Source organism: Pipistrellus hanaki (genome assembly GCF_964339955.1).
Source record: "Pipistrellus hanaki genome assembly, chromosome: 6".
NCBI classification, from domain to species: domain Eukaryota; kingdom Metazoa; phylum Chordata; class Mammalia; order Chiroptera; family Vespertilionidae; genus Pipistrellus; species Pipistrellus hanaki.
Window position 1 is genome coordinate 36550702 of NC_140508.1, and position 12410 is coordinate 36563111.

Here is a 12410-nt window from a genome sequence, read left to right on the forward strand (position 1 = left end):
AAATAAAGATAAAAAATATGAACAACAAATACGTAACTATCAACAAGTGAATCTAAAAACCAAGGGAATTAAAAAATCTGATGAATAATATTAATTGGTGAATATAATAGAATCAGAGGTATGGAAGGGGAGTGGACTGACGATTCTCGGGGAAAAGGGGAGAGGGGGATGTGGGAAGAGACTGAACATAAACTGTGCACCTGTGGATGAGGACAATGGGGGGTGGGGAAAGGGCAGAGGGTGGGGTGGGAACCTGGTGGAGGGGAGCAATGGAGGGGGGAAAAATGAACATTTGTAATAATATGAACAATAAAGATTTATTTAAAAAAAAAAATTCGTGCATGGTGTGGGGGGTGTTTCTCAGCCTGGCCTGCACCCTCTCCAATTTAGGAATCCTCGAAGGATGTCCTACTGCCAGTTTACAGGGATCGAGCCAAAACTGGCAGTCAGACATCCCTCTTACAATCCGGGACTGCTGGCTCCAGCCGCTCACCTGCCTGCCTGCCTGCTTGATTGCCCCTAACCACTCTGCCTGCTGGCTTGATCACCACCAAATGCCCTCCCTGCCAGCTTGCTCATCCCCAACTGCCCCCCTCCTGGCCTGCTCACTCCAAACCGCCCCCCACCAGCTGTCCTGATCACCTCTAACTGACCCCACTGATGGCCTGCTCACTCCCTCCTGGCTCCCCTGCTTACCCTCAATGGCCCTGCCCCCCACCAGCCTGATCACTCACAACTGCCGTCCCATCCTGGCCTGATCACCACTCCCCTCACCCTCCAGCAACCCAAGCTCCCAGCCCCTCCTTTTTGTCTTTCTTTCTTTTTTTCAGTGCCTCCTTGAGCAGAGGCCAGGGCCAGCTGGAAGCAGGTATCTGGGATTTATTTATCTTCAAGGAAACTTTGTAGCCTTGTGCAGAGGCCAGGGCTGGCCAGGAAGCTTGGCTTCCTCCATTGCCGGGGCAACCCAAGTCTCCTGCTCGCTACAGCTCTATGGCCATCGCCATCTCAGTTGGGTTAATTTGCATACTTGATTGGCTGGTGGGCGTGGCTTGTGGGCATAGCAGAGGTATAGTCAATTTGTATGTTTCTCTTTTATTAGTATAGATATTATCCCACATTGAAGGAAGGAGCCCCAATGCTGTGGATGTCAGGATGGGATCTCACCCAATGAGATCCTGGTTTTTAAATACCAACTATATGCTGATGACCCCCCAAGTGATACCTCTAGTCCTGGCCTCTCCCCTAACTCCAGGTGCGGATTCTAATGGACACCTCACACCTAACTTGTTCAAACTGTACTCCTCATCTTCTTCCCTACACCTGCCCTTCCACCCCTTACCCACCTTAGCCATCTCAGTAAATGGCAAATCCATCCTCCCCGCTGCTTAGGCCAAAAACCTTGGAAGGAGTTAAGGAAGTCATAATCAATTCTTCTCTCTTATGCTTACATCTAAACTATCAGCAAATCCTACCCACCACCGATATGCAGGTCCTAGCTGTCATCTCTTCACATAGCAGCCACCGATATGCAGGTCCTAGCTGTCATCTCTTCACACAGCAGCCATTTCACTCAGAGCAAAACACCGAAGTCCTTAGCGTGGCCTATGGAAGCCTGACGGAATCTCTCCATGCAGCCCCTCCGCCCTCCTCTCCTCATGGCTTTTCAGTCCACACCCGTGCCCCCAGCCTCCCGCTTCCTATTGGCCTCCCAGCCCCCTGACATGCTCCCACCTCAGGGGCCTGCTCCCTCTGCCAGGTAGGCTGCCTTGGGGTCAGCATGCTTGGCTCCCTCTCTTTCTTCAGGGCGCTGCCATGCCAGATGTCACCCTTCATTGAGTTTTCCCTGTCTCCACCATCTAAAATTGTTCCTCACATGTGAAATAGGGATAATTGCACCTGTCTCACACAGAGCTGTGTGATGGTCCGGTGTCTGAATCAAAAGGTATGGAAGGACCACTAAGCACTCAGCCTCCACTCCCCTTTACTCACCCCTCCCCATGCCTAATTTCACCCCTAGAACAATGCAGCTAGCAGGAGAGGGCTCCTCTGTACCTTAAAGATGCTGCATACTTCCAAAACCTCTTTCTGCCTTTGTAGGGTATGGGCCCCTGCTCCTCCCTCTTGGAACTGCTTGAAGGCTGGGGTACCCCAGCACACCTGAAGTCCCCGGGAAGCTGCCTAGTTTTCATAATGTGACACAGTGCTGGGCTCTGGCCCACCACCCCGGCCCCATCGAGCTGGCAGCTCCACCAGTGCATCTACAGAGCAGTCATCCTGCCAGTCACTGACCATTTATTCTTCATGTTAAGGTCAGCTAGCAGAGCTGTTCTGCAGGGCACCAATGCTTTGCCTAGAAATGCTGCCCACAGCGAAGTACAGAGGAGAGAACGTGAGCTCTGGGATCAGACAGGTTTCCTCAGAGGAAAGGAATCGACCCCAATGCTGGCTGGGCTGGAGAGCCGCTCTGAGGCCCCTCGTGGAGCACACAGCACTCCACGCGCCCAGGAGCCCTGGCTCCGACGCCGTCGGAGGGCGGGGGCCCACCTGGTTCCGCTGCCGCCCCATCAGCAGCACGCACAGCACGTAGAGCACCTCCAGCTTGTACATGATCTCGTGCATGACCTTCATGGACTGCGGCAGCTGGGTCCGAGCCGAGGAGTGAGGCAGGCCGCTCTCCTCAGAGGCCCCTGGAGGAGAGAGCACAATGGAGGCTGAGACAGCCACCAGGAGAGAGGGTGAGTCACTGCCTGTGGGGAGAATGTTTCTGTCCCTCGTACCTGTCTGAACAGAGCTGAACTAACAGAGCCATTACACTGGATCCTGAGGCCCTGACAGAGAATTTGAAAGCCACAAAACCCCCAGAGGCCAGGCAAGCTTAGGGACTTAGAAAAATGGACTCTGAAGTTCTAGCTCATCAGCTTTAACACACACGAACCATGTCCCGACACAGCCACTGCAGTAACATGACCCACATGTTCCTTCCTCCATCACCATCAAATGCCCCCACCTCCCACCACCCCAAACAGTGCCCAGACAGATGTTGAGCAGCAAATTGTGTTACACCCTCCTCGGGTCAAATATGACTCCTAGTAGTTGGTTCCTCTCTACCTAGATTCCACAAAGGGGCACTGCCAAAAGCTGGGAGGAATTCATTCTGAAGATTTTTCCACCCATTTTTTCAAAGAACCTTCTAAACTTTCTAAGGTCCATCTTTCTAAGGCAGTCTGGGCATCACAGTTGCTGCTATGACAAAGATCAACATATTACCCACTAGCAGATTATCATCTCATCCAGCTTCATTGTTAGTAACAACAGCAGCAAGTAAGTAATATTTATCATTTGATATGTGCCAGGCACTGTTTTGGGCTTTAGGTAAACCGCCTAATTTTTTCTATGACCCAATTAACAAAAAGTCTCCGTGGGTCATGCAGGTCAGAGGAGCACAGTGTGTGGAAGGTGGTACGGCAAAGTGATGCTCTGGAATTACAACTTGCTGGCTGGGCCAGTCAGCTCCTCACTAGGCCTCAGACAGCTCTGTAAACGGGGAATCACCGGAGTGCCACAGTGAGGGCCAGGGTGACTGAGGACTGAATAGGAACACAAGAAAAGCCCACCGCCTGATTCTTGGGAAGCCCCACTCTTAGATCCCTGTCATTTTAAAAGGCCACTGGTCAGAGTCAGGAGACCTTAGGAGTTACTTCCCGTCAGTTGCCCTCATTTTAAATGTGAAAAGGTGAGTTAGTAACTACTGACTAAGGTCCTTTCAAGCTCCTATTGGACTCAAAAACACATGGCACAGAGCAGTAGTTGGACATCAGATATATTCAGCCAAGCTGCATGCAGAAGTCACGGTGATTTCTGCATGTTGATATCATGGTATGAAAACCTAACCTACTCTACCCTGTAGACCGAAACTATTTTTTCCAGCCATATTATGTCACTAATATAAAACTATAATTCTGAAGAAGCCCAGTTGCTGAATGAAGGATGATTGTTAAAGAAGACTCTGGGGCCATTCACTAGCTGGGTGGCCTTGGGTAAATCTGTTGATGTCACTATGCTCCCCTATCCATCCTCATCTGTAAAACAGGGATAATGGCAATAGTACCTATCTCCTGACAATGTTGCAAAGATGAAAGGATTGAACATATTGGAAGTGCTTAAAATAATGCCTGGCACACATAAGCAACGTATACATTAAACAGAAAGAAAAAACAAACTCTGATGCTTGTTTGTTACTTGTTTTTTTCTTTTTAACCTGCAAGCTCTTCTTTTTTAAATCCCCATCCAAAGACACGCTTAGAGAGAAGAGGAAGTTGGGGGATGGGGGAAAGAGAGGAAGAGAGAGGAACATCAGTCCTTTCCCTTCCACACGTGTCCCCACCTGGGGATTTAACCTGCGACTCAGGAATCGAACTGGCAACCTTTTGGTAAAGAGCTATTCCAGCTGAGCAATCTGCAAGCTTTTAATGACAACTAAAGTTACAGTGGGCAAAGACTTAAGAAAAATTTACTGAAAAGAAATCTAATTGAGAAAATTCTATTTTATTCTCAGATATTTTTCTACAGGTTGGAAGAAAAACCATAATTACTCAATTTCTATGTTGGGATACCTTGGCCCATCTCCCGGGACAATTTAAGAGTCAACTAATCTGTGAAAAGAGTCTAAAGAGCTATCGCTGGACACTTGTGTGGCCTGAAAGCCTCGGCGTCCTCGCACCTCGCTCGGGGAGCCCTGGGGCCTGAGGAGAGGATGGCGCTGGAAGGAGCAGGGGTAGCACATAGCATACAAGTCCTTCTCAGTGACAAACGTCTGTGGAAAGAGAGACACAGGCAGCTCAGGTTCTTCCCAAGTCACTGCCAACCTTTGGTTTGCAAGAACCCCTAGGAGAGGTATTTTCAAGAAACAGAGTCCCCAAAGTAATGGCCAGAGCTCAGTAATAAGGTAAGTCCCAATGATGAGGGAGGAAACTAGTTTAAGAGGCCGGGACTTCCCTCTAATCTCTTAAGCTCCACCAAACTGATTAAAGTGACGAACACACACTCTGTCAGTACCGCACTCTGGGTCATACTGTCTTTAAAAAAATAAATAAATAGCTGAAACCGATTTGGCTCAGCGGTAGAGCGTCCGTCTATGGACTGAATGGTCCCAGGTTCGATTCCGGTCAGGGGCATGTACATTGGTTGCGGGCACATCCCCGGTAGGGGGTGTGCAGGAGGCAGCTGGTCGATGTTTCTCTCTCATCGACGTTTCTAGCTCTCTATCTCTCTCTCCCTTCCTCTCTGTAAAAAATCAATAAAATATATTTTAAAAATAAATAAATAAATAAATAAAGAGGGCTGACAAATAATTCATACTATACAATTCACCCATTTAAAATGTACAATTCAGTGGTTTTTAGTATATTCAGAGTTGCACAGCCATCAATACAATTAATTTTAGAGCATTTTCATTACCCCCAAAAGAAATTACACTCATTAGCACTCACTCGCCATTTCGCAACTCCTCAGCCCTCGGCGTCCATTAAATTACTTTCTGTTCCCATGGATTTGCTTATTCAGGACATTTCGTATAAATGGAATCACACATGTGCTCCTCTGTTGGCTTCTTTCCCTTAGCACAGCGTTTTCAAGGTTCATTTAGGTTGTACCAAGTATCAGTATTTCATTTTTTTAAACTGCTGAACAATAGTCTATCATATGAATATATCATATTCTGTTATCTATTCAGCAATTGATGGACACTTGGATAGATTCATGTTTTGGCTATTATAAATCTGTTGCTATGAACATTCATGAGTAAATTCTTTTATAAACATGTTTTCGTTTCTCTTGAGTATATACCTAAAAATGGACTTTCTGGGTAACATGATAACGCTTGTTTAACCTTCTGAGGAACTGTCAGACTGCTTCCAAAATGGCTGTAGTCTTTTACAAGTCCCAACAGGGAATGAGAGTTCTGATTTCTCCATATCCTTACAACCAACACTTGTGTGTGTATGTGTGTTTAATATATTTTTTATTGATTTCAGAAAGGAAAGAAGAGGGAGAGAGAAACATCAATGATGAGAGAATCACTGATTGGCTGCCTCCTGCACACCCCCTACTGGGGATCAAGCCTGCAACCTGGGCACATGCCCTTGACCGGAATCGAACCCGGGACCCTTAGTCCGCAGGTCAACACTTTCCACTGAGCCAAACTGGCTAGAGTTCCTTGCCAACACTTGCTATTATCTGTCTTTTTTATGATAAACATCCTAATGGATATGAAGTGGTATCTTAAGTGCAGTTTAAATTTGCCCTCCTTTGCAGGCCTGGTCCCTCCCAACTGCTTTCCCCTGCTGGCCATCTTGTGTTCACATGGGGGCAGCCATCTTGTGTGTTGGTGTGACGGTCAGTTTGCATATTACTCTTTTATTAGATAGGATAGAGGCCTGGTGCACAGATGGGGGCCAGCTGGTTTGCCCTGAAGGGTACCAGGGGAGTGAAGTGGCCTGGGCGGGGCCTGTGGTGGTTGGCAGGCCAGCCATGCCCCCCAGAGACCCAAGCGGATGCCCTGGTATCTGGGAATTATCTTTTATAATTGAAACTTTGTAGCCTTGAGTGGAGGCCTGGGCCCGCCAGGGTGTGCGGAAAGCTTGGCTTCCTCCATTGCCGGAGAAACCCAAGCCCCCTGCTCTCTCCAGCTCCGTGGCTGCAGCCATTTTTGTTGGGATTTATTTGTCTTCCATAATTGAAACTTTGTAGCCTGAGTGGAGATCTAAACCAGCCAGCGTGTGCAGAAAGCTTGGCCTTTTCTATTGCTGGAGAAACCCAAGCCACCTGCTCACTCCATGGCAGCAGTCATCTTGGATGGGTTAATTTGTATACTCACTCCTAATTGGTTGGTGGGCGTGGCTTGTAGCTGTAGCAGAGTGATGGTTAATTTGCATATTATTCTTTTATTAGATAGGATATGTCTCTGTTTATGTCAGTAGCATACTGTTGATTCCTGATGCTCTGTAATTAAGTTTTGAAATTATGAAGTATGAATCTCCTGATTTTGTTTTTTTCCAAGACTGTTTTGGTGCTTTTGGGACCTTTGCTTTTCCATAGAATTTTAGGACCAGCTAGTCCACTTCTGCAAGAAGCCAGCAGGAATTCTGACAGGAAATGGGTTAAATCTGCAGATAGATCTATAGATCAAGATGGAGAGTACTGCTACCTTAAAAATACTGAGTCTTCTGATCCATAAACAAAGACCTGAGAGGTCTTTCCATTTACTTAGGTCTTCTTTAATTTCTTTCAATAATGTTTTAAAATTGTCAGAGTATAAGTTTTGCATTTATTAAATGTATCTGTAAGCACTATATTCTTTTTAATATTCCTGTAAATGAAATTGTTTTAACTTCAGTTTATTAACTGCTACTGTAGAGAAATAGAATTAATTTCTGTATATTGAGGTCATATCTTAAAATTAAGCTTATAACTTTGTTGAACTCATTTATTAGTTTAGTGGTTTTTTTAGTGAATTCTTTAGGTCTTCCTATATAGAAGATCATGTCATCTATATAGTTTTATTATTTCCTAATCTAAATGCCTTTTTAAAAAATTAAGTTTTGTTTATAGTTTCACTGTGGAGGCAGATCCACAGAGTTATGCAGACTGACACCCCAGACTTTCCTTCCTTCAATTTTATCTGCACGTGATTATAGTGAGAATTACTAGGTTTGTATAATCTGACCCCATCCTGCTGGCCAGTCAAATGCTTCAGTGTTGGGCAATTGGCCTGAAATGAGCCAGACTCCTTTACCACATAGCTGGAGCTGAGACTAGAACCTTACACATTTACTAGGCAGCCTACTCATCAGAAAAGAGAAGAGAGAAGACTAAAGAAAAAGAAGACAGAGCAAGAACTTTTTGGGTTCCTAAGAATGCTCTGGTTATTGGCTCCAAACAGTCTCTCTGATTGCGCAACCAAGTTACAGTCCCTCCAATCAGACTGGACCCCTTAGAGGGCGTTACAAGAGATTTGTCACTAACTAGCAAAAGAATCTTAATAATCATGCGCCAGGATTCCCTAAGGAAAAATTCTACTTTGAGCAAATTTCAATTTATCCTCTTTGGAAAAGAGGTCAAGAATGGCTCCAGGAATCCACCTCTCAGGAGACCCACCACAAGTACCTTGACTGTGCTCTGATTCCTCATTGGCCACTCGCATCAGAGCATCCAGCACCAAAGCATTGTCGAGCCACGTGTACCACTCCTCCAGCTCCTGCAGGAAGCTGGCTGTGCCCGTTGACTCGGACACCTTTCGAGTTGCCAGCTTGCAAAGCCGCTCAACAAAGCCAGGAATGCTGAGAAGGGCCGCTGCAAAAGAAAGAACAAAAGAAGGAATTTTCAAAACAGAGACCATTTCTAAAGCCCTCAGCAACCAACCAGTCCCTCGCTTGCATGACAGGAATGATTTCTAACCTGACAGCAGCTAGTCAGCCACAGTCTCCCTTTAAAATGAAAGGCCAAACAACGGTAAAATAATAATGAAGTTATAGAAACACATTTAGTAAGTGCAAGGAAAAATGCTCTCTTATATCTATTGGTGGAGATATAAAATTAGAATAACTTATGCCTTAAATCTGTGTGTCTTTGAGCCATGAGGTCTATTATCAGAAATTTACCATAAGGAAATAACCAACCCTATATAATAAAGAGGTAATATGCAAATTGACCCTCACGCCTTCACACAAGATGGCTGCCCCCATGTGGTCAAATATGGCCACCACAAGATGGCCAGCAGGGGAGGGCAGTTGGGGCCAGTTGGGTCGGCAGGTGAGCAGTAGGGAGCCAGCAGTCCGGATTGTGAGAGGGATGTCTGACTGCCAGTTTAGGCCCAATCCCACAGGGCTTAAACAGGTAGTCAGACACCCCCCGAGGGGTCCCAAATTGAGGATGCAGGCTGGGCTGAGGGACAACCTCCCCCCCTCCTAGTGCATGAATTTTGTGCACTGGGCCTCTAGTTATGTAATACAAAGACAGCTCTCTTTATAGATGTTCATTGGTGTGGTTTCTATAACAAAAAGAAATAACTGCATGTTCATTAATAGCATATTGATTAAATATAGTATATTTAAACAATAGAATACAATACAGACATTAAGAATGATGACTCAGCCGAAACCGGTTTGACTCAGTGGATAGAGCGTCAGCCTGCGGACTGAAGGGACCCGGGTTTGATTCTGGTCAGGGGCATGTACCTTGGTTGCGGGCACATCTCCAGTAGGGGGTGTGCAAGAGGCAGCTGATTGATGATTCTCTCTCATCAATGTTTCTAACTCTCTATTCCTCTCTCTTCCTCTCTGTAAAAATTCAATAAAATATATTAAAAAAGAAAAAAAAAAAAAAAGAATGACACATACCTCTCTATACAGTGACTCCAAAAGATATTTAAATATACTTATAAAAATTTGCTTAAATGTTACTTAAGTATTGGCTTGGTCATATTTTCTTAAAAAATTTGAAACTTTACTTCTTTAAATATGTACATAAAGAAATGTTCTAAGGCATTTACTTCGGCTGTTTCTGAGTAGAAAAGCATATAAATGCTTCTTTTAAAACTATCTATAGTTTGACTTTCCTATAATAAACAAGTACAGAGAAGAAAAAAGGGAGAAGAAAAGGTAAGCCCTTTTAAAAAAAAATTAAATTCTTTATTGTTGAAAGTATTACATGTCTTTTTCCCCCCATTTACCTCTCCCCAGCTGCTCCCACTCCCGTACCCCCCACCACAACCCACCCCCACCCCAGGACATGCCCTCACCCCCCAGTGTCTGTCCATTGGTTATGCTTACATGCATGCATACAAGTCCTTTGGTTGAACTCTTACCCCTTCCACCCACCCGCCTTTGCCTTTCCTCTGATGTCTGACGGTCTATTCAATGTTTCTATGTCTCTGGATCAGGGGTCCTCAAACTTTTTAAAGTGGGGGCCAGATCATGGTCCCTCAGAGAGCTGGAGGGCCGGACTATATGAACTACTAATTCCTACTGTAACACCTCGGCTGCGCTCACTGCCCAAAAAACCTGGCGGGCAGGATCAGACTCCCCTGGGGGCTGCATGTGGCCCGCGGGCCGTAGTTTGAAGACCCCTGCTCTGGATCTATTTTGTTCATCAGGTAAGCCTTTTTTTTTTTTTTTTTTTTTTTTTTTAAACCCAACTCCTCTAACTGGATAACTATCCAACTCGTATGAGTAAGATGGAAATCCTGATCAGCATGAGAGAACATAAACTTTGGAAGTAGGGAAATATGGGTTCAAATCTTGTCAACATCATTAACCTTCTTTAAAATAAGGCTAATATCTATACATGTTTGCTTGTGTGTGCATTAAATCTCCCAGGAAGGATAGAAAATAGCAGTTGTTGAAGGCAACGAGAATTAGGCCAATGGGAATAGAGGGAAGGAAACTTTTCAATGAACACCATTTGAATCTATAGATTTTTTGAGCCAGGCAAATGTGTCATCTAATTCAAACCTAATTAATATTTTATAGTATCAAGATATTACTATTAATTTGGGAATGCATAATATGGTATTGGAGTTCTGTTTAAAAAGTCATTATTTTGTGGAAACACTAAAATATATATAGGTAAAATTTTTATGATGTCTGGTATTTGCTTCAAAATAATCCAAAGTGAGGAAGGGAAGCTCAGTAGTTGACTATCTATTGGTGAACCAGGAGGTCATGTTCAATTCCCAGGTCAGGGCATAGGCCAGGTTGAGAGCTCAATCCCCAGTGGAGGACATGCAGAAGGTAGCCAATCAGTGATTCTCTCTCATCATCTCTATCTCTCCCTCTCCTTTCCTTTCTGAAATAAAATTTTTTTAAAATATATATTTTTTAAAGTGAGGAAGGGTTCAGCAGCTGTGCATTGCTGCAGGTTGCCCAGGATCAAACCAGAGAGGGTCGGACCTACGTTGCCATCATCTGTACATCATCCAGATATCATTGCTGACTTGTACACATAAGGAACTATTTGACATTGAAATTGGGTCTCAGAACTGTTGGACATTGAAATTGGGACTCAAACATTTTTTGTTGTTATATGTTTATTTCTAGTCTGCAGTTGCAAGATTTTTCAAGGAAAAGAAATGAGGAAAAAAATAGTTATAAAGAACCATTGAACAGACTGTCAAACTATAGCGGGAAGGCAAAGGAGGTTGGGGGGGTGGCCCTCTGGTGGTCAGTGTGCTCCCACAGTGGGAGTGCTGCTCAGCTGGCCGGCCTGTGCTGGTGTCCCAGGAGCACAGCAGCAGCCACTCACCCCCTCAGTAGTCCTGCAGGTCCAGTCTCCAGAGAATGGGCCAGGCCCTGACAGACGGGTGCCGCCGGCACAATCCTGACAGTGCAGTCGGCCTCCTAGAAGTCAGCCTAGGGCACTGCGGCCACTTCCCCTCCCTACCGTGTTTCCCCAAAAATAAGACATCCTCCGAAAATAAGACCTACCTACAGGTTTCCTTCTGAGTGAACTATAAGGCATCCCCCCGAAAATAAGACCCCCCTAGGCTAAACATGAGAGATTTGGTCCACTGATTCTGAAAGAAATGGAGTCACAAGAAATTCACCAGGAAATTCAGGAATTGGATTGTTATGATGATGTTCCAGAAGATGATGACATGATTGTCATTGAATAAATGAGTAAATTCTTGATACTGTAGGATTCACAGTTTGTCTGGTTTGTGCTGACAACTACCGTACTACCGTACCGTATACAGGTAATAAATTTCCTTTATTTTCATTTAGCAATAAATGTGTACCGTTTTCCTCTTCATGGAAAAATAAGACTTCCCCTGAAAATAAGACCTAGCACATCTTTGGGAGCAAAAATTAATATAAGACACTGTCTTATTTTCGGGGAAACAGGGTAGACACTCTGCAAGTAAGAAATGATATAAAGCGGCCGCCAGGTGGCTCGTCTGACAACAAGAGAGAACATCAGCAGAGGGATCCGGATCCGCCCCGAAGGCAGATCATGTTCCCCCATCAGCTCGAGATACAGGGCTCACAGCTGGCGAGCACCACTGTGGCGGCTGAGCCTCTCCGATCAGGACTGACTGGGCAGGAGCCTGAGGCACGTGCGGCGGGCGGGGATGAGCAGGAGCGGCAGGTGGCACTGGACTGCTGGTTTTGGCCTAATCCCCGCAGGCCATACTGAGGGCCCACCCATGCACCAAATTCGTGCACCGGGCCTCTAGTTATGGTACAAAAGAATACTATGTAGCTGTAAAGAATAATAAGATAATCCCAAATGTACTGGAATGGAATGCTTTGCAAAATAAAGTTAAAAGCCAGAGGTGGAATGATGCCTATTTACCTTGCCACCTGTACACACAGGGAGGAGTCAATCCGCTCCCTTCTCCGCCCGTAACTGGGCAA

The 12410-nt window shown here is 45.3% G+C and overlaps 1 protein-coding gene across 2 annotated transcripts in view; it reads right to left on the bottom strand.

Annotated features, from left to right (window-relative positions):
* The window catches only part of TRPC4AP (transient receptor potential cation channel subfamily C member 4 associated protein), a 62795-nt gene that overhangs the window by 13955 nt on the left and 36430 nt on the right, over window positions 1–12410 (bottom strand). The window contains exons 8-9 of one of the 2 annotated variants that reach the window (XM_084888555.1): window positions 8164–8349; window positions 2545–2687 (exon numbers count right to left, since the gene is read on the bottom strand). In XM_084888555.1, coding sequence (XP_084744681.1) covers window positions 2545–2687; window positions 8164–8349 — 329 coding nt within the window. Of the gene's footprint in view, window positions 1–2544; window positions 2712–8163; window positions 8350–12410 lie in introns of both variants that reach the window. The other variant, XM_084888556.1, reaches the window with a different exon arrangement.